The 23095-nt window shown below is 38.3% G+C and overlaps 2 protein-coding genes across 2 annotated transcripts in view; both read left to right on the top strand.

Moving 5' to 3' along the window:
• Positions 1–1991: 1991 nt before the first annotated feature.
• LOC577670 (sterol-4-alpha-carboxylate 3-dehydrogenase, decarboxylating) lies at positions 1992–16480 on the top strand. Its single transcript, XM_030980853.1, is given in 9 exon segments — positions 1992–2094; positions 3339–3521; positions 11123–11196; positions 11736–11808; positions 12395–12523; positions 12853–12975; positions 12977–12996; positions 14013–14118; positions 15972–16480. Coding segments are annotated over 8 exon segments (1014 nt in total). The 5' UTR covers positions 1992–2094; positions 3339–3365; the 3' UTR covers positions 16305–16480.
• Positions 16481–19450: 2970 nt separating this feature from the next.
• LOC592985 (alkylated DNA repair protein alkB homolog 8) overlaps positions 19451–23095 on the top strand; it is a 52370-nt gene continuing 48725 nt past the window's right edge. Inside the window, exons 1-5 of the mRNA XM_030980852.1 lie at positions 19451–19635; positions 20515–20755; positions 21203–21328; positions 21867–22067; positions 22499–22569. Of these exons, the coding sequence (XP_030836712.1) occupies positions 19489–19635; positions 20515–20755; positions 21203–21328; positions 21867–22067; positions 22499–22569 (786 nt within the window). The 5' untranslated portion in view covers positions 19451–19488. The remainder of the gene's footprint in view (positions 19636–20514; positions 20756–21202; positions 21329–21866; positions 22068–22498; positions 22570–23095) is intronic.

Raw genomic sequence — 23095 nt, 5'->3', positions numbered from 1 at the left:
GAAGGTTTGTTCATTTCCTCGGATGTCCTTGGGTAGTTTCCTGCCCGTGATTCGCTCGAACTCCACCTTGGCCAGGTAACAATAGCAGAAGGGTTCGAACCATATCTGATTGTCTCCGATGGCGCTCAGGCAACGTGCTAGGGCCGTGGAGACAGATCGGGGAACGCACCACAATATCGTCCGACTCCGCGCATGAGATTATTTTGTCCGACATAATATTAATAATGCCTCCTCGTGACTTGGAGTGAACTTATTAAACGCACTGAACCCTAGCATGGGTGGAACAACAGATTGGATTGACTAAACTAACACGTATGCAGCTCACATTAATTTCATCATAATATAGGCATTGATGTTTCGTGTAGCCAGTCCAATACTGACACGCCCGCTTTTAATTTAATTGACAAATGTGATTATCAGTATACTTGTAGCTGCGATTTACAAGGCCATATAAAGATAAAGATAGAGATTCAATGAATTTGAAGACCTATGCAACTGGACTTTGACCGACTGTTCTGGCAGTCCAGAGTTCCCCCTTTTTTAAAATGCTGCGGGGGGGGGGGGGGGGGGTTAGGGTGGCACGAGGTGCACTTGTACCCGATTTGATATGATTTATTTACCAACAGCAATACATAGCCTACATTTCATACAATGATTTTACATAAATACAAGAAGGGAAACTATTGGTTGGTAAAAGGGGCCGGATAATAACACATGTGCTAGTCGAGTCTAACCCCTTAAACAGCTAAACAAAGTATTTTGGTACAAATCAGTTTAGAAAACGTAACAAAACAAAAAATAATGAATTTACTATTACAATCGATACCATAAAAAAAATACTCAACAATGTCTTTCAATATACAAACTAATAATGTAAAATATAAATTGTGTACATATGCAAATTATTTAACTTGATATTCCATTCATGACTTATTCTACAAATGACTTGTAACAGAATTCCGAAACCTATTTCTAGACCTTGTCAATCTGACATCAATAGGTAATCTATTCCAAAATTCACTGCCTACAAAAGATCGAATTGAATGGTTAAACAGAAAGAAGAAAAGAGTACTTTGAAGAAGGATCGAGAAGAAGAAGAAGAAGAAGAAGAAGAAGAAGAAGAAGAAGAAGAAGAAGAAGAAAAAAAAAAAAAAAGAAGAAGAAGGAGAAGAAAAAGAAGAAGAAGAAGAAGAAGAAGAAGAAGGTGGAGGAGAATATTAGGTGGAGGAGGAGGAGGAAAATAGCTAAAGGTTGAGAAAGAGAAAGGGGTTACTCAAATATCCCTAATTGCGAATTTATTTCCACGTCATATACCTCTCCTGCACCAACCCAACCAAACACTTCTCATCCCCCAAACGTCCGGGTCTACTTTACTTATGAATTTTTAAAGAGATTTTGCATTACGATGACTTTGTTTTTAACTTGTTCGTCGCAACAGGGAGATGAGAGTTTAAACTCTCATCTCTCTGGTCGCAATAATCAAGGCAAATCGACACTACAAAAACTTTACTGTTCAACTTCTCCCTGGAACGCCGTCTGGCCCTCTTCAAGCGCTTTCATTGGAGGCTGCTTTTCCTAATTCTTTTCACCCCTCCCTCTACCAAGCTCTAAAATACTTCTTTGGAATGTTTTCTCCAACCCCCCCCCCCCCGCCCCCACCCCTGCCCTCAGTCTTTCAAAAGCGGTCACCCTACTTTTTCTTATTTGAAAGAATTATTCTTTAACTATATATGAATAAAGCCATGGAAACGTTTCGTCATCAATGAAACCAGGCGCCAGAACTTCGATGCCACATCTGCTCCCCCCCACCCCTCCACCAGGCCACCCCCACCCCTCCACCAGGCCACCCCCACCCCTCCACCAGGCCACCACCACCACCCTCTCTGGGATGACCTTTGAACTCTGTTACGAGTAATCATAACTTTATTTAAACTGGTAACCTTTTGTGGGAATATGTTAAGCATTACCAACGTGCGCTGCAAAAGCAAAGAAATTACTATGTACCAGTCTCTCCTTACCATCGCACGATCAAGCGTCTGCTGCAACTAAGTTCACGACTGTCTTTCATGATATTGTCTTGTATTTATCCTTAGAGTAAGTGACTGTGAAATAAATGTGCCAATAATGTCAAGCTATGATTAAGTTCTATTTTATACCATTGTGTATTCCTAATTGTCTTATTTTGATGTGAATGATGTACGAATCCGACAGAATTGCGGCCCATGACCGCGGATCGAGGTGTGGGGTGGCCGTGGCGGCTGAGCTGAGCTGAGCAATGGCTTCAGCGAGCAAGTGGCTGTCGCCCAACAACCGGGCTGTTGCCCAACAACCGGGCTGTTCCCCGCGCTCGAGTGTGCAAATATTCGTTGGACTGTGACATAGTGTGTGTGCTTTTAAAATTTCGTTTGTCGTTGAATTGCAATATTTTTATGCTTGCTATCTCACTTATTCTAATCTAAGGTTGTAAACTTGTATCATGATTTCGAGGAATAGACTTTAAATCGTTACTCGAATACTGCGCTGATAGTGATATTAAAAAAATAAAATAAAAATTAAATCAAAGTTGCTGTTGTTGTCATTGGTCTGCTTCACAATCACACCTAAAAATTAAATGATCTCCTCAGTGAATTTGTCGATATTTTCTTCGACTCTTGGTACTTGAACTTCTGACGCTACTAACTAGGTCTTACTAGTACTAGCCTTATATGGCGTTCATATGCCAGTGTGAAGAGTGATAGAAACATAACCTAAAATGTGTTTGTAATCGCCCATTCCCACCCCGACAAACTTTGCAAATTGGCTTCGGAGTTCGATTGTTGACTTTTCTTTTCTCTCATAACAAATCACTTTAAAATTGGTCAAGAATTTAACCCAACATAGACTATGTAAATTTGTTTCCAGAGTGTTAGGGCTTTGCTTGCTTTCCATGTGTTCCTGATGATAATGAGCTAACATTACAAAAAAAACCATTCATTTGGCAGGGATGTATCGCTGGAATCATATGCACAGATCAGGGATGAGTGTTAACACCTGGCCATGATACTTGCAAGGCATTTCAGTGCTGCAATAACCAGTTTGATCTTATTCTTTCTTTTCTAAAACAAAACAGTCCCTGAAGAGTTTCTTCTAAAGCACCATGCGTTGCCTTGTGATTGGAGGTTGTGGTTTCCTGGGCAGAGGACACACAGTCTATGCCTTCGACATCAGAAAGACCTTTGTGAACTAGAAGGCCAAAGTCTTTGATTGGTTGGCATGGGGGTATGGTACTCGATAGAAATTATTTTCAGTGCTCAATAACCAGTTTGATCTTATTCTTTCTTTCCTCAATATCGATACAGGCCTTGAAAAGAATCTTCTAAAGCATCATGCACTGCCTTGTAATTGGAGGGTGTGGTTTCCTGGGCAGACACATAGTGGAAGCTCTGCTGGCCAAAGGTCACACGGTCAATGCCTTCGACATCAGAAAGACCTTTGAGAATGAGAAGGTCACATTCTTTATTGGAGATCTGTGCAGTATACAGGTAGTGTATTTTGCTGAACAATTTCATTAGAATGGTTTGGACAGGTAGAAAAGAGTTCTTATTCTTTGTCAGATCAAAAATTATTTACTTTGTGTGACAGTTTTGTTGTCTAAGACTAAGTCCAGACAGCAGCTAGCTTCTGTCTGCCTGTACACGTCTGAGGGAGACGTCTGAACTTAGACACTGAGACTGTCACACAGGTAAATACTGTCTACAGCGACCGCCCAAGGGAAACAAGAAATGTGATTGTTGTAGACAGGTTCCTTTAGTACATGTTTCAATGAGAAACCATTTTCAAGGGAAACAAGAAATGTGCTGTTGTAGATAGGTGGTCACTAAAGCAGGTTTGACTGTATATATTTCTAAGTCCAGACAGCACGGTACGCATCTAAGGAAGGCGTCTAGATTTAGACACTGAGACTGTCACACAGGTAACATACCTGCCAACCACCCCGATTTAGGCGGAGTTCCTCTGCATTTTTCATACCAACTCCGAATTCCGAGTGCATGCCTCAAAACTCTGATTTTTTTTAATTTTAAAATATTTTTAAAACAAACGACTGTTGCAGAAGACTAAAGCATAACACAGCACTGATAACCAGATCACGCCGACATCCGCGCTCGCGCTCATAGAAGATATACACAGCGCAGCCCGAACGTGATCGTTAGTTCCGTGTACTGCAGTCATTATCCATGTACTGCATGTACTAGTACATGGAAGCACTTGCGCAAGCTATATCGATAAAGTGGGTGCGGACGTTGTACTAATACATACACTACATGCAGCGTTGTTGCATAGTAACTGCATGCGTATAGCCCACGTGTATTTATATTACATGTGCAGTTGATACACCATGCATAAACACTGTATACATTGGCGTGTTTTCTTCAATGCTTGTGCGATCGTGGAAGCTTGTTATTTACCGGACTTCCTCGGATTTATTTTGGATTACTACTACTATATACCTTTGCAAAATAGGGCTCCTAACTGAGGTGGGTAGTGAAACATGTAGTTTTGTGAGTGTTCACATTTTGATATTTCAAAAATTGTTTATGTGTGGGGCGAAAAGGTTAAAGGAAAAGGCCCATTTGCACCATTAAAATGGAGAGAAAAAAAAATAGACCCTAAAGTCCTGTGTACCCCCCCCCCCCCATCTACGGGCTACTACCCCAATCCTTCGGTGGTTCGCGACCTTGTAGTCCATCCAGAAAAATTTACTCCTAATTTCTCTTGTCTCAGGTTGGCAGGTATGAGGTAAATATTATTGGATGTGTCATAGCACTATCTTCTAATAACACTTACAAAGTATTAACATCTCTAAACATATTGGGTAACTTGAGGCTATTTTTGTCCTTTATATTACTTACTAAATCGAGGATATATTTAGGGGAGCCTTCCAAAGTTGCGACTGTGCCCGGACGCGTCGGGGCGCGATGAATAGAACAGTCGCGTCTCAAGAGACGCATTGAGGCGCAAAGGGGCGCGAAGGGGCGCAATAGTCACCCTCATCTGATTCTTGCATATGAAAAGAAACTGTCTATTGTTGGTATAAACCCGCTCTATTCTTCTTGCGCCCTTTTGCGCCCTACCAGGCGATGGAAGATTATCTTTCCCGTCATTGTTCTCGCTCGGGGTGCGCGGTACAGTTCAAACTTGATATATAGAAAGTATTTGTCGGCCAAAGCCTGTCTTCCCCTCCTTCGGTTCTTGTTCTGATAAACATTCCATTGTTTGTAAAAACTTGATGTATTCTTCTCGCGTCGCGATCTATTCTTCTCGCGCCGTTTTGCGTCGTAACGGGCGGGGTATTATCTTTCCAATCATTGTGGAAGCTTTGCGATGTACATTGCTACAGCACAGCATGAACTTGTCTGGTGGGAGCGTCTTTGTTTCGGGGGGCAATCAACACACTCGTTCATCTTGATCAGAATAAATTATGATTTTATTTTTGTTGGGTTTAATACGCCTCCTTTTAATTTTTGTGACGACTGTATGAAATGTGAAATAAAGATGACTATGTACGATTAATGGCTGTTTAATTGTGAGCTTGATTGTCCCCAACAACAAAAAAAGGCGAATGATGTGAATGAATACATGTATGCGGTTATAGTCGGCAAATTGATTACTGTTTAGGACGCTTGTTATGTTTGTAATTTGAATGATTATCAACATATTTGTATAATTCCCACATCGCGATATTATTCTAGCGTCCTAATAATGGACAAAGGAATTATCTTTCTCTCCCGTCATTCATATTCACGCTACGCGTTGCCACAGCCTGAGCTTGGAAGAATTTATATTTTGTCAGTAAAATCCTCTTTTTTTCTTCTTCTCCTCCCTTGACTTGGTTCTAATAAATTGAAGGTTTGCTTATTAGGGATAAGAAGGATAACATCAAACAAAATATCTACTCAAGATGACGCTCTTTTCATTTCACCTCGCTGTTTGATAAAGTAGAGTTCTGTATGGAGCGAATACAAAAGAAAAGTTCGCTCTAAAGGAAAAAACATAAAATACTGTGGCAGGATTTCACGCCCGAGATTTGCCTTCGAAAATTGCCCGTCCATAATGCGTTTTAAATCATAATAATTCCATAGCTCTTTTTAAAAGTGGAATGAATAGAAAAAAGAGTCTAGGAACTATATCGAGATTATAAAACATGTGTGTCATGAAGATGTAAAAAAAAAGCGTAGCTTGATGGCGATAAAGTTGAGCAGCAAATGGAAATGCCATACAAAACATTAATCAGTTCATGGTGATAATTTATCATTCGACTTCTACTTTGCGCTATATGTACTAAATGATCGCAAAACGGGCAGGGACACAAATACAAACATCGATTTCTGCTCTAACATTCGAATCATTTATTCGTAGATTTGTATAATTAAGTGGCGAAAGTGAAATTTTGAAATCATACTGCACAGATACAAAAACATACCAAACATGTTTTGATTCTTAATCAAAAAAAAAAAAAAAAAAAAAAAAAAAAAAAAAAAAAAAAAAAAAAAAAAAAAAAAAAAAAAAACGCAAATTTTAAAAGATCTTTTTAAAAGGAGGGAGGCGCTTTAGCCCAGTGGTAGAGCAGAGCAGCTCGTAACCGGGAGCTCCCTGGTTAGAAACCAAGTCGATATGCTAGTGCCCTTTGGTAAGGCATAACTCAACATTACATTTCGTTCGGAGAGGTCTTAAAGCCGCCGGTCTCCTGTTTGCCTAATTCAGAGCATATGCTTCATATAGCAGTCAGGTAAAAAAAAAAAAAAAAAAAAAGCAAACGGTACAGGAAGCTACCTTTTATGGATAGGCCTCAATTGAGGTTTGACTTAACTAGGGAGAAGAAGGATAACATCAAACAAAAGATCTACTCATGATGACGCTCTTTCCATTTCACCTCGCTTTAAGATAAAGTAGAGTTCTATGGAACGAATACAAAAGAAAAGTTCGCTCTTAAGGAAAAAATATAGAATGCCGTGGCAGGATTTCACGCGGCCGAGCAAGGCTATTGTTTGATCGCTATAATTGTCCGACTTGCTATAGATTCTTGTTTAGGTACACTATTAAGGCTTCGTATTATGTGTGTGTGTGTGTGTGTGTGTGTGTGTGAGGGAGGGGGCGGCGAAGTGAACGGCCGGACGTAAATGGCGGAGGCCCATCAGGAGGGCTCCGCTCGCTAGTTATAAGGACCGCTATTCATTGGACAACTATTCATGAAGACCGCTATTTGTAATTTTAGAACATGGTCATTATGCATAAGGGTCATGAATTCGTAATACGATATCCCCCCTCCCCAAAACTAAATAAATAAATAGAAAACTAATGATGCAATAACAAATAATGCCCGGTAATTGGTAATAGCCGCCTATGAGCGGAACATGGGTGCACCAACTATTAGCTGCTCAAAGAGCTGTCTTTTGTCATTGCGTTGCAATAACAATGTCCTTGTAAAAGTTACATGTACTATAATATCCGTATGCTATATAACACCCAATGTGAACATGACGTGTTCAGGCCTTATAACTATATACAGTGCACAAATGCAGTGCACGTTAAAACAAAAGACTTTACTAGCGCTAGCTAACAAATATGAAACGTCAAAACCTCACGAGCAATTGATGACAACAAATTGTTACGTCAAATGCCACCACCAATACAGTTTCTTCGCGAAGAAATATTCAATCGAATTTCATGTTTGGAACAGATATAGGCGATTTCGAATTGTTCGAGGTGAAAATAACGAATATCGTGTCCGATAAACACTCCTTCTTTCTTCAAGGTCCCATACGGTTCAAACATAATTTACAATGTTGATTTGCAAATAATAATCTCTCTGGGAGTATATCGATTTCCCGATAATGCAGATATTCCTTTTTTTTCGTAAAATTAGTTTTATAATTTTGCAGGGAGACAGTGTTCCTTATGATTCGAGCAGAATTTTGGTGAGTGCATTTCGAAAAAGAGCGTCTTCCATCTACCGAAACGTTTTGATAATGCAGGCTCCCGACAATACGATTATCATTTCTGTAATATCTTTAATTTGCAGATGTTTGTTCGTTTCGTATGACATATTTATAAACGCCCTATAATCTTATTTCAAGCAGAATCTTACAATGTCTTTGATTATAAGTATCATTTTTAAATCACGGTGTTGAAATACAATAGCTGATTTTGCGAAGATTTAGAGAACCTACGTTTCTATTCTTTAAATCGATCTTGCATGAGAAAGAACAGATTGATGATATAGATATATGACCTATTTTGATCGGATGACAGAACAAAATAATGCAATATGAAACAATAATGTGGCAAAACATACAGAAGGAATACAATTACCGGTATACATATCGTTTCTGTTTTGTTCGTGAACAAATTAATATAATTATTGAAGTATTGAACACATTAACGAACAGAAATGAACAATCATGCCAACGTCAATGCCTAAAAAACTTCGATGTTGGGAGGGAAATTAACAATCAGAATAACAATCTAAATCAATGTCATGTACGTAAAAATAATAATGAAACAAATCAGTAGCCAAAGTAATGCTTTTCAGAGTCAAATCTCGCAAGACGAGAGCGGACACACACGCGGGGATTACATGAATAACTAATGCGTTGGAACGGGCGCTAAAGCTTTTTGAAAGTTTAAGCTCCCATTCACTAATTCACAATTCACAAAGAGCGCTTCGCCGTTAAGCGCACCGCCCCCCCCCCCACTGAGTGTTATCTAGGGTATGCATATGCATGTTCCCTCCTTTTGAAAACAGCCCCCTAAATCCGGTGTGTAAAGTCAATACGGGCCGGACTTTTGTGTACTAGACGAGCCGGACTTTGGTGCGTGAAAAGTACCCCTTTATAACAATAAGTCTCCAAACAATAGCCAGATTTGAAATTCATATTGTGAGCATGTGCTAAAATAGTTAAATCGGGATTTCCTGGTTATATTGAAGACGTGGGCTAATATCGTGTACATGTGTGCCCAGTATTTCTCCCTGATTGGTTGACCAACATTAAATTGCTATTGTCCAGCTGACTTTTCTATAGGCTTTTCTACCCTCGGCGCTGAAGGGCAGTGGCGGATCCAGGGGGGGGGGGGCGTGATTTTTACCTTTTCTGGGGGTTGCCCCCCCCCCTGGCGCTCAAGGGGGGGGGGGTGCAAATTTTAAAATTTTAGAGGGCCAAAAAAAAAATGTGCTCACAACCCCCCCCCCCCCCCCCCCCCCCCCGCCTCCCCCACTGAGCGACTTTTCGGGCGGCGCGATTTTCACATTTTCAAGAGCAAAAAAAAAAAAATTGGGCGCCCTCCCTTAAGAAAACCTGGATCCGCGCCTGCTAAAGGGATTGCGGAAAATGTCAACACTATTTGTGTTTCGTGATGACCCAGTAGAAGAAGAATAAGGGCTAGCCCCCCCCCCCCACACTCCTAAAGAAAAAATGGCCCAAAACAACGCAATCATTATAAATTCCGTCTACTACTTGATACCAACACGCGCATGATGGATCATTATTTAGACAGCTAGTGAGACAGTAATGTTCTGTTACGAGAAGCAATTGAACGAATTTCCATGGCTTGTATTATTTGTTCTAGAACGCTCTTTCGATACCACGTGGCCCCAATTAAGCACAATATATACGTATTTCAGTTCTTCTCAACAATGACCTAGATCTAAAACTGGCCGCGGCTGTAACCCCCCCCCCCCTTTCTTCGTAAATAAATATTCGTTAACATTCTTTGGAACAGAATGATAAACTAATTTCTTCTTGAGATATGTTCGAGGTGAAATTTCAAACATTATTTCCTGGTAACGCTCTTTTTTTTATGCATGCTCTATTCTTACGATTTAGGCATGATTTACTATGTTGATTTGCAATTGATAATCTCTCTGGGAGTTTTGCGATATCCCCGATGATACGGGTACAGTTTATTTAATTTTGTTCGTAACATTAGTGTTTTGCAAAGAAAGAACATTCTGAAAATGAGCGCCTTCCTTCTAACGAAACATATTGATGATGTTCCCGACAATACGGATATCATATGCATAAACAAAAATCGTAATACAGATAAAAACGCTTTTTAAATCAAATTCAAGGAGAAACTACGACATTCTTGATTGAGTATCATTTTCAACATCAAGGATTTAAAAATACGTTATCTAATTTTAAGAAGATTCAAAGGATCTATGTATTGAAATAACAGACTGATGATATAATTATATGATTTATAATGATCATACGACAGAACTGTTTACAAGATGCAACGAAAATGAAAGAAAACAAAACATGCGATAACATCGCTAGAGGAAATATACACAATTTTAATGTAATATGAAACAAATAAAGTGTCAAAACATGCACGAGGAAAACAATGTCAGAGAGGGTGGGGTAAGTATAAAATGAAGTTGTTTTTTTCGTGAACAAATCAATTTGTATTAAAATTGATATACTGAACACAATCATGAACAGAACAGGAGGAGATGAAATAATGAACAATCATGCCAACGTTAACGCCTACAGAACTCCGATGTTGAGAGGAAAATAAACAATCAGAACAAACATTGTAACCAATGTCATATACGTAAAATAATATTAAAACAAATCAGTAGCCAAAGTAATGCTTTTCAGAGTCAAATCTCGCCAGACGAGAGCGACACACAAGCAGGCACTATACATGAATAACTAATGCGCCGGACCGGGCGCGAAAGGGCGCGAAAGCTATTCAAAGTTTAAGCTCCCATTCACAAGTGTCAAGTGCTTCACCGGGGCGCGCCCCAGCGGGGTAATTTCGTAAGAATGAGACTCCAAACAATAGCCAGATTTTAATGAGCTGGGAACCAACTGAAGTCCTCTCGTATCCGACGCAAAAAGGCGCAAATGGGCGCCTCCTTTGTTCTCATATCCTGCTCTGCGCCCCGACGCGTCGCGGCACAGTCGCAACTTTGGAAGGCTCCCCTTATACATAATGATTTTATTCATTTGCATTGCAACCCCTGCTAGAGCTCTGATCAAACCACATTATATCACCTGAAATATTTCTGCAACAATGATCTTAATCTTATACATATTTTATTCATATTTCTTAATTTGTAAATTTGTGTTTTTCTCTTCAGGATTTGAGTCCAGCCCTGAAGGATGTAGAGGTGGTTTTTCATGTTGCTTCTCCGTCCCCCCTAAGCAATAACAGGTAATTATAAAAAGCTATGATCTAGTGTATAATTGACCTGTAAATACTCAAGTTGCACCTGAATAGTGTTAATTAAGAGATATGCCACTTGTAAAACACTGCACAACTGGATTAAGATCTCTTCAGTTAAATATTTTCAATAATATCAATGAAATTCCAGGAGCAGAAAAGATTTTGTTCATCAATTCTTGAAATTTCTTCCTAAATGCATCTAGGAGTGTACGGATTCCCCCAGTTTAGACATGACTTCTGCTCTTTATTACAACTCCAGCAGACATTGTGATGCATCTGCTTAAATAATATGTTAGTTGGTAACTGTCCTAGATTTCTAGAGTCCTACTAAAACTGAATCAGATGCTGGCCTTAAGTTTTTATTTTTAATTGGTTATAACAAAGAAAGTTAAGATTGAAGTCTAAAAGTCTAAGGTTTCCTTTGTTAAACATACTGTTTGACCCAGGGTCTGGTTAAAGTGACTTCATAGAATACAGACTTACCGGTATGTTTCTTTTTTTTTGCCCTTGATTCCATTTATTTTCAGAGAGCTGTTCTACAAGGTGAATTACACAGGAACTAAGAATGTGATCGCTGCATGCAAAGAATCTGGTGTCAAGGTATGAGTGTTGGTCTTTATTTAACAAGCACAAACGTGCAAATAGTAGTGCATAGTGTCGGTAAAAGCAAAAGCGGTTAGAAAAGAGCTTTCTTCTAAGCCCCTCTGCACTAGTTTGGCAAGGAGGGCTTAGACCTCCCTGCATGGTCACCGATGGTTATCTCATCAAATCACAAATCAGCCCTCAATTAACATAAGAAAAAGGGGATCATGGGGGACCATTGGTCACCGATTAAGATTTTTTTGTTATATAGACGGCGCAAGTAGCTATAAGTTGTACAGTGGGGCTTTAACCTCCTTGTAATATGCTCTTTTGAGCTTATTAAAACAAACCGCCAGATATTAACCTTGTATAAGACTTACATGTACAAATTACATCTGGCTTTGTCCGACAACTGGCCTCCTCCTAAAGATGGGTCGGGTGCAAAAACCCCTGATTTTTGCCATAAAATGATCTATCATTAAGAAGGTTGGCCAGGATTAAGAAACCTTTGTAAAGAGCAAATATGAATGATGGTGACATTTTCAAGGTTTTATATTTAAATTTGTGAATTCAGAATTCTATCGCTTTCTTTTTCCGCCTGCAGAGGTTAGTGTTAACAAGCAGTGCCAGTGTGGTCTACGAGGGAGTGGATATCAAGAATGGTGACGAGTCTCTACCGTATGCCACAAGTTTTATGGACTCCTACTCAGAAACGAAAATACTCCAAGAAAAGGTATGTACAAAAATTGGACATAGTCCTTGTTTAGAAATGAAGATTCTACCTGCTGATGATACCAGAATGTCACTTTTTCAATAAAGAGGATTTCGTTGTGAACAATATTGTTGAAATATTAGTTTATAAGAAAGAGAAATTGAGCATTTGAGCACAAATTACCTCTGGTGTGGAACAGTCCACCTTAACCGCATATTTGAACAGGAATGAAACCATGAAAACTTCACTTTCTGCATGCTATCACAGGTGAGTTTTCTTTAATTGTTACCTATCCCCCCAATTTTTTTTGTTGTAATTTGTTTAGCATTTGAATTCAATTTTCCTTTCAGGTTGTGTTGGAAGCAAACAACCCAGCTGAAAGCTTCTACACGGCAGCCATCAGACCTCACTCTATCTTTGGACCGGGTGACGTGCACATGGTGCCAACGTTGGTCCAGACAGCCAGAGCTGGAAAAAACCAAGTTTATGATAGGGTAAGTACATTTCAAGGGTTTAGTGACACAAAGACATAACTCCATATTTTGCCAAAACAAGTAATTGATATCAAAATGTTCAGAAAAATGTGGACTTCTAGGAAACACAAAGACTAAACTCCACCCAACAACTCATTGAAGTCAATGGCTAGTGAAACATAGACTTTAACTCCTTAAAGCCCAAGTGGATCTCCAGCTTTAAACCACTTTTTCTCAAAATGGCCAAAATGGAGTTACTTCTTTGTGTCACTGACCCTCGATTTGTCCTGTTGTGCTAAACGGATGCTGATGGAGCAGTCACAAAGGTTCGTACGAACGATTATTTCGTACGAATCTCCCTGTTTTTCCATTGTCTTCCCGAATTTCCATTGTCTGAAAATGGTTCGTACAGCGTTCGTAGCAGTTCTTAATGGCATTTGTGACCGAGGCTTAAACTTGTTTAAACAAATTTTTTTAGTGGGAAAAGAGCCAAATAACAGAAAGATATTGGGTAGTAACTGTTACTGTACCTTTACTTATTCAAGAGTCTTCTCATAAGGGGCCGTTGGAACAAACTTTCTGGTTTCCTATGAAAAAGCACTTCCCATATTGAATTTGTCGCATTGCCAATTTGAAGGTTTCACAGTCTATTTGTCCCTGAAACATTCACAGCAGCAAACAATCAGTATCGCCACAAAATAAGGATCGAGCTGTACAGATTTTTTCGGTAATTTTTATTCATGCACGATATATTTTTGTCAGAGTTGAATCTCAGATTAAAAAGACGTAGGATTGTGTCCCTTTTTGTTTAAGTATGTGCTTGCATGTGATATATTTTTTCAGAATTGAATCAAAATTCAATAAGGCATACCACAGATTAAACAGACGTTGGATTGTGTCCCTGATTGTTTAAGTATGTGCTTTATGTGATATATTTTGTCAGAATTGAACCAAAATTTAATCAGGCATACCATAGATTAAAAAACGTATAATTATGTCCCTGATTGTTTAAATATGTGCTTTATGTGTTCCTACAGGAATGGTGCAAACTTGGTTGACTTCACGTATGTAGATAATGTCGTCCATGGTCATGTGCTGGCAGCAGAGAAGCTTGTATCAGACCCAGACAATGTAGGAGGCAAGGTAAGATGCAGCCAATGGTTTAAATCAGGCCTTCTCAACTGGCGGCGCGCGCGCCACTTGTGGCGCTTGCGGTTAGTCGGAGTGGCGCGCGACTGTTGCAACAACAAAACAAAAAACAGAAAAAAGAGAATATATATTTTTAGAATTAAATACTCAGCTAAATCAAGAAGTTGCAGTCGAATTCGAGCCCTAAATGCCTGTTTATTAACAAAAAGAAAAAAAGGGGGAATTTATCGTTTTTTACCATTTATACGAATCTAAAAGGTCTGAACAACAATTAGCTTACGATGAGATATTCACCATTGCCAATATCTGGAAACCTCTCGTTTTCGTTTGTTTAATTTCACTTTATTTTGACATTTCCCGTGTATATTGCACACAAAAAAACTACATATAAATATACCTCCAGTGTAATTGTACTCAGGAATTTTACTAATTTTTTCACATCAATATGAAATTATGAGTGATTATATTGTGGAATGAAATGGTGCTAAAAATTCCCCATTTGGGCCTTTAGAAAGCCCTAAATCTACCAGCTTCAGGGGGCTCAGCCCCCTGCTACCCCTGTTAGGGCTTCGCCCCTGGACCCCACCCATTTTCGGCTCGGTCACTACGCTCCCTCGCAGCGCAGTCGACCTTACAGGGTGGCACTTCAACTACAAATTCTTTTTGTTTTGGCACTTCTAATAAACTAGTTGAGAAGGACTGGTTTAAATCCTGTCTGCACTAGTTTGGCCAGGAGGGATTAGACCTCCCTGCGTGGTCACTGGCAGGTGGTTATCTCATCAAATCAGCTCTCAGACTCAGTTAATATAAGAAAAAGGGGACCATGGGGGACTAACAGGTACAGCTTAGGCATTGTTGGCTATATAGAGGGAGCTGGTAGCTACAGTGGGGCTTTAAGTGTCTCTTGGTCTTTCTGACTTTCATATTTGTCATTTGTCCATTCATGATTAACTGATTTGGCTGAGATTAAAGGGTGGGCCTAGTAAATAGCTCTTGAATGGACGTATATTGTGGTTAACACACACACATGCACATAGTTTGCAAGAATCTTTAGTCAAACGAAGGAGGCAAACTTAATCAGAAGTAGAAGAAGCTTGAAATGTGGTCTTGAGTTTAGGTCATGACAACATACAAAAAGTCATACAGAAGTAAAGGGAATTTTTCACTGAATAGTAAAAAATGCAATTGATTTTTATTTTATAGATAGGTTTATTTTCCAGAATCATTTGAAAAAGTCTTTCATTAAATGTTTGGGGAAGGGGAAGACTTAAATGCAGTGCAACTTAAATATTAATGGTTTTGCCAGGGTAGAAATGCAAATTTCTCTTTGAGGTCTAGAGTGTTCTACAACCTGTCTACTGAAATTAAAATGGTTCTCCTGAAAGACCCTTCTTAAAGAGAAGGTCGAGTTCTTGGGAGAGGTGAAAAATAATTTGTGAGCGTTATCATTGTTATTATGCAAGTGTGGAAGAACATCAGAGAAAACATGTTCCCTGAAAAACATGGCTCTTCAAATGCCTTCATATTCTAAATATGACGAGTAACAGCTTAAAAATGAGGCCCAATTTGTATGCAACATGTTTGTGTAGTCCCATATACATCTTTCTGTGTACACTTGTTACTTTACCAAGACTGAGGTGATCATTTTGATGGCTCTAGAACCTTGCAGTACACACCAATACTTATATGCTACATGTACATGATTAACTTTGTCTGATTGATTCCACATCGTTTCTTTCACAATGCAATCACATGACCAGAACTCAGTTTTATCTTTAATTAAGTCTCATCTGTTTTGCATCCAGACAAGAAACAAACAAGTAATCATGTCTTTATTCTTTTCCAAGGCATTCTTCATCACCAACGACGAACCCGTTCCTTTCTGGTCCGTCCTGACCCGCTTCCTGGTCGGCCTCGGTTACGACGCTCCTAAGTACCACCTCCCTTACTTGCTCATCTACTTCATCTCCCTCATCATCGAGTTCATCTGCACTCTCCTCAAGCCGTTCACCAACATCAATGTCACCTTCACGCCCATGAAGGTGGCCATAGCGGGGACCTACCACTACTACAGCTGCGAGCGGGCCAAGAAACTCCTGGGGTACAAGCCCATCGTGAGTCTGGACGAAGCCATCCAGAGGACAGTGGAACATTTTGAGCACCTGAGAAAAGGAAAATGATTTTTTAAAGGGGTATTCATGATGGACATTTTTGATTGATGCAGCTTGTTATTTATGATATCCGTAGATGGAATGAGGCAAGCAAATGCCTTTCCAGTCAGCATTTAGAACTGTTAATTACTTAAAGGGGGTGTAGCTTGACGAGACTATGTGTCTTTCCCGTGGCTTGACTCTGGGCCAATTGGGTATAATACGACTACTGACGATGCAACTGCAGTATTCATGTGCGTGCAACATATGCAAAACCGAATTAGCGTGAGGAGAACGCTGCAGCGCGCGCTGACCGTTAATCAAGTCCATGTGTTTACGTGCAGTTGTCCAAATGAAGTCGTAGATTGCTTTAACCAGTATTTGCCACGCTACACTCCCTTTAAATAAAGTGAACAAGGAAAGAATGTTGTTGACTGAATTATTGCGACCAAACCTACATTCAAGATCATATGAACTTATTAAACTTTAATAAAATCTACATTTATAATCTGAAGTTACTTTTTAAAATTTGTATATCATCACTCGTTATTAGTGGGTAAAATGAGTTCAAAAATCCAAGTCACCTGATGTGTAGCAGATTCAGCTGTTCATAGGGCTAGAAACTTTCACTGACCAAATTACCATTTGATTATGTTGCTCCCAAACTACTATTATAGCTCATAAACACTTTAACCTTTATATTGTACCAAATAGATGGTCGAGTAGCACAATGAGTCTGAGGACTAATGTTTAAGTTGAGGAGACATGAAACTTTGATTAACGATCTAATTTGATAGTGCTCTATAAGAATGAGGATTGTTTGAACTCATATATCACAAGGTAAAAATGTAAATGTAATGGCCTAGTTCAATGTCATTACTTAATATGATAATCATGAATTATTAGATTTTGATTTATATCTCTCCTTCAGTCTCTCAAACTCACCCCCCCACCCCCCCCCTTAAATAAAATAAAAATAAAATGGTGTCTGTGAAATTTTGCTTATTATGCTTTTGAAAATGTGAAACAAGCAAGGTATGGTATTATGTGCCTTGCAGGTGTCAGGTATTTGGTTCTAATTGGAACTTCTTGCGGATTATTAGTATGAATATGACAATATCGTATATACGATACATTTATTTATATAATTTGTTCAAATCTTCAAAATATTGATCAATTTTAGAAACAAAGTATTATTCAACAAAGTTTAATAGTTCTACTAAGAAAACATGTTTTCAGGAGTTTTGTGTGAAGTGCAATGTTGTAACGGTATGTCTCTGTGTACATCTTGTAGAGGATATTTTCTAAGGCAGCTAAGTACATGTAGATAAGTACAATGTTATGATCAAAATTAACTGTAAAGAAAAGATATGTGTAAATGTCGGCTCTCAGCTCACTATTCCTGATGCACATTGAAATTAGGGAATAGCTTGCCTCCCCTTTTCCTAAATGCTCCATGTTAAAAACCCACTTATTCAAATCCCTCTGCATTTAACATTTTTATATCAAAGCTTTATATTTTATATCATATATGATGGAACTTTGGTGCTGTTGTCCTCACTCTCTGTTTGGTATAGTAATATGCTTTGCATTAGAGCTGCAAGGACTACAGCAGCATTATGGTGCCTTGAAACGCAATGTTTGGCAGGTTAAAAATATGCAAGATTGTTACTATCTTCATTATTACTATTTTTTCTATTATTGTTAATATTATTATTATTATTATTGGTATTATTCAATATTACTATTGTTATTCTTCTTATTCTTATTATCATCATCATCATCATCACCATCATTATCATATCAAACTGAGTAGAGCAGTCAGTTGAAGATCCTTGTTATCTGTGTATTGTTCTAAAAGAACCTAATTATTGTCCATTAAAAAGAATTTCAAAATATATTTATATGTTTCATCATCATCATCATCGTCATTGTAATCATCATCATCATCATCATCATCATCATCATCATCATCATCATTATATCACACTGTTAGAGAAGAGAAGTCAGCCAAAGACCCTTGTTATCTTTGTATTAATTGTTCTAAAAGAACCTGACTATTGTCCATTAGAAAGCATTTTCAATATATATTTATATATTTCAAATGTCTTCACACATGATTTACAAAAAAGAAGGTATTATCATCTATTGATTTTGGTCAGTAACAACAAATATACATGACTTGAATGCGAATAACTTGGAGTTCTTGTAATTATTTTGTCTGAAACTCTGTTTTACTTTACAAGAGGATTTGTTTGTTTTCTTAATAGGCCATTTTCGTAATGTAACCAAATTTAATCTTTGTGAAGTGCCTCAATACAAATTATTTCACTCACCTGATAAGAATAATAGTATTTCAATAGACATAATCCAAACTGCATACATTAGCTGTTGCCAAGTTGGACAAACATTATGGCTTGACCTATCTAGCAACACTTGATATATGCAGTTTGCATTCTGACTATTGAATTACTATTATTCTTATCAGGTAAATGAAATAATTTGTATTGAGGCACTACAAAAAGACTTGTGCAATAAATTTGGTTACATTACGAAAATAGTCTATTGTTTAGTAGTTTTGATTGCTAAAATCATATCGATTTTTTGTTGTGTATTCCAAGAGCAAGGAGAAATCGATCGAATATCACATTGCTATTTTGTTTTCTGATAAAAAAAATATTTGGACACCCAAACATACTGTGCATTGGGCTAGAAACATCAGAAATGCCCGCCTACATGCAGGTTTGGGCCGTTATTATATCTCAAACAGAGGGAGGTGATACTCTGGTAATACCCAGTTAAAAGTTTCGAAACGGAACATAATATGAGAGTAAAGATCAACAATTCAACTTTTTTTTATTATATATAGGTCATTATCTTGTATGAATTTCATACAACAGTTTTAAAGGCCTTCAAAGTCAAAAGCAAATTTTGTCCAGTCCTACATGTATTGCATATAAGCGCCTATAGGTTTGAGCTCCAAATTCAATATCAAACAGTAAGATTTTGACAAAACACTTTTGACATGTGACAAATATGTGAGTAAAGAAAAAACATTTTACTTTGATTTCATTTGACGTTGTAATATATAGTTAAAATGTCACACGGTAGGTAGGTTTAAAAAGAATTAAAAAATATAGATCTAAACGTTAGAATCTTGTCCCTTTTCGCGAAATGTTGTTTTTCCTTTTCGATTTGTCGTTTTAACGACAACATGGCCAGTTCAGGAGGAGCAGAGGCAGTCGCCGACTCGCCAACAAAACTATCAAAATCAGAAAGGAAACTCGCTAAAAAACAAGCTAAAGCATGTCATACATTACTTAAGCATGATGGAATTCACACAGTTACCCGTCCAACGCCTGTAAGTATATCAATTTAATTATATCAGAAAATATAATCTGGCCTAGCCCGTTTTAGCCGTTCCCACGTATTCATTTTTATGTCGTGAAATATGGAAATTTGTGAGACTTCAGTGTCGGCGAGTGCAGAATATGTGTGTGTTTTTCATGCAGTGTAAATGTACCTTCTCCTTCCTCTTCCCCTTCTCCTTCTCCTTCATCTCCCCCTTCTCCTTCATCTCCCCCTTCTCCTTCATCTTCCCCTTCTCCTTCCCCTTCTCCTTCATCTTCCTCTTCTCCTTCATCTTCCCCTTCTTCTTCATCTTCCCCTTCTTCTTCTCCTTCATCTTCCCCCTCCTTTTTCTCCTTCATCTCCCCCTTCTCCTTCTTCTCCTCCTTCATCTCCCCCCTCCTTCTTTTTCTCCTTCTTGTCTTTGTCCTCTTCATATTTCCTTCTTTTTCTACTTTCTGTCTTTATTTCTTCTACAAATTACTGTTCTCCTCATCACCCTACTCCCCTTTCCCATCCTTCTTCCTCCTCCTCCTTCTTCCCCTCCTCCTCCTTCCTCCTCCTCCTCCTCCTTCTTCTTCTTCTTCCTTCTTCTTCTTCTTCTGTGTCTCCCCCCTTACCTTACTCTCCTGACCTTTTACCCCCTCTTCATTCCTCAACATCCATTTATCTTCTTTTCATCTTCAACATATAATACTTTTCTTTTATATTTAATCTTCTTTGTATCCCTCCAATTAATTCTACTCATATACTTCCGGCAAAATATCTTTCTTATCAACCTCTCCCAGCTTAAAAGCAAAGGAGAGAATGCTGAAGTAGTAAGATAAGGAAGAAGTTAAAACAAATTATAAAAATCAGCTTTTTCTCTTTACCTTATTCTTTATTTTTCTAGATCCTGCTGGTTGCCAATGGCGGTCTTGGGAACGGAATTCAGCGAAGTGAAATTCACACTATTTTTAGCACTGTAGGACCAGTGGAAGATGTTGTGATGCTAAGGGAAAAACCCTACTGCTTCGTGAAGTATGGTAACACTTCTCTCGCAACATCTGCCATGCACAGACTGCATGGTCACCGTTTGAGAGAGGGTCAGGGACCATCCAATGTCACACTGTACCTTTCTTTTGTTGAAAGTGGTAAGTTTTTCTGTACCAATAGAAGCAGAGTGTCTGAAAATAGTACAGAAAGCTAGAAATATTGTTGCCACACATTCAATCTCCCTTCCCATCAAATTTTCGACTATATTTTGAAGAGTTAAGGAAATTAAATACATGTTCCATTGGTAATAATAATAATAATAAATACTTATAAAGCACAATTATTTAATGCAGTACATGTACGATTGAGGGCCTTCTGATTGGGAATTCCCATATCTATCCATTTGTTTCTTCAATGCTCCAACCTCCAAAAGTGTTTCTGTTTCAAATTCTGAGCTTTTAATTTGATCTAATTTTTTGCCTCGCTAAAAATGTCAAAATATAAGTCCTGCACCTCTGTTTAGCCGGATAATGATGGAGCAGTGATGGAAGTGACTTTTGTTTTCATTGTAATTATCTTCTATTTTTCTTGTGTTTTGTGCACAGTTCCAACAGACAAACCTCAGTCCAATGTACCTCCACCAGGTCTTGTGATTATACCTGATTTCATAGATGAATGCTTGGAACAGAAAATAATTGACAGCATTGAGTGGGCAAGTCCTTCAGAGATAGGTAAGGAGTTTATCCCGGTGTCCGCCTCCCTTTGTTCTTACTCTGATTTCCCTCTCTTTTTTGTATTTTTTTTTTGTCCATTGGGCCACTCTTAGAAAGAAAACAAAAAAACTCTTGACAGTTTTGCTTGTAGCTAGGCAGCTTTATAATTAGCCACAAGTGGTGCATAATTACATCTTCATTGATCAAATTTTGTTGTAACATTATGCATAATTTTGCTTTTGAAGGAAAGATTATTTTCACTTTCAAGTTTGGGTGCTCTTGTAATTTCTGAAAAGAATTGTTTTTTTCTATGAATGAAGCCACATAATTGACTGAACCTATTTTGGCTTTTCAAAGGAAAAACTAAACTGATGATTGCTGAAAAAACTGCTAGGTTTTTAGTTAAAGCAGACCTGTAATTCAGAAGTCTAGAGAGAAAAATTTCTGAACAGGATAAGTTGTGACACATCGTGAAATCAACACTACTTCTTGTTTTGTGCCAAACATGATTTAAAAAATGCTGACATTAAGTTAAAATGTTTTGATTTATTCGCAGCAAACCAGAGTTTGAAGCATCGTAAGGTGAAACACCATGGCTATGAATTCAATTACTCCTCCAACAATATAGACAGAGATAAGCCTCTGCCAGGAGGCATGCCAGAACTGTATGGTCAAGTCATCAACAGGATCATGGAAACTGGTCATGTCCAGTTCAAACCGGATCAGCTCACCATAAACCAGTATCAACCAGGCCAAGGTGATTATGTGTGACATGGTAACTCCAAAATTGTTGGGGTAATGAGCTTCATGGTTTGGTTGAATGCAGGCTCGATGAAATCTGCTCCGTTCTGGGACCATCTCAGAACATAATTGCATAAAATGATCTTTTAGAGGCATTATAATTTGCATTAAATGGAACTCACTCTGGTAGCACTAGAATGTTAATATTTTGATCTAAGCTTGAACCAAAAAAGCATTAAGTATACTTCTAAAACAGAAGAAAATGAAAGTAATGTGAAAGTTGTTCTTATGATAAGTATGTTGAACCCAAATTTAACAATAGATATGGGACTTTTGATAGTTAAAATATATGATAATCCTGCAACTTAGTGGCACTTACAGGCTTGATGTTCTCTCATGTTATGGTATTCAATTCTAATGTTTTTTAAAAAATCCTTGTGTTTGCAGGTATCCCACCTCATGTAGACACACATTCAGCCTTTGAAGATGCTATCATATCCCTCAGCTTGGAATCACAGGTAGAGTTGAGCCTTGTTCAGACGCGGCAAAAACACAGCGTTTTTTTCTTCTCATGATGACGTAAAGTGTAATACGCTTCTCATTTGTGTATCTAATGACACAGAGCTCAGTGAATATAAGCAAGTCCTTTGTTGCCCACAGTACCAATTTACTCTTTTTTTTTAAATTGCAGCTTTTTTTTTGCAGAGGATTACTGCACTATGTCTGAACTTTCCTTTTGACCGGTTGACTCAAATTTTCTGTTTTCTGTAACTCTTTGGTTGCTACCTTCGCCTCTCTGCACAGTGGTTCATTTGCGACACGTGCAGTTTTGCACAAAACAATAGGCACTAATTGACAGAAGGATTGCTTTGTGCATCACAAAAACTTTGCAAAATAAGCTATTTTCAGTCTTATTAGGTCCATGACAACCCTTTTAACACCAGTGTAGACTAATCTTGCCATGGAAACTGTCTGATAATCTTGATGCCTTTTTGTAATTCTTCCCCATGTGGCACAGGGAGATTATTTATTCGAGAGTTAAAG

Source organism: Strongylocentrotus purpuratus, unplaced genomic scaffold, assembly GCF_000002235.5.
Source record: "Strongylocentrotus purpuratus isolate Spur 01 unplaced genomic scaffold, Spur_5.0 spur5_scaffold_11, whole genome shotgun sequence".
NCBI lineage: Eukaryota > Metazoa > Echinodermata > Echinoidea > Camarodonta > Strongylocentrotidae > Strongylocentrotus > Strongylocentrotus purpuratus.
Note: the sequence above shows the minus strand (reverse complement) of the source record. Positions and strands in the feature narration are given on the sequence as shown.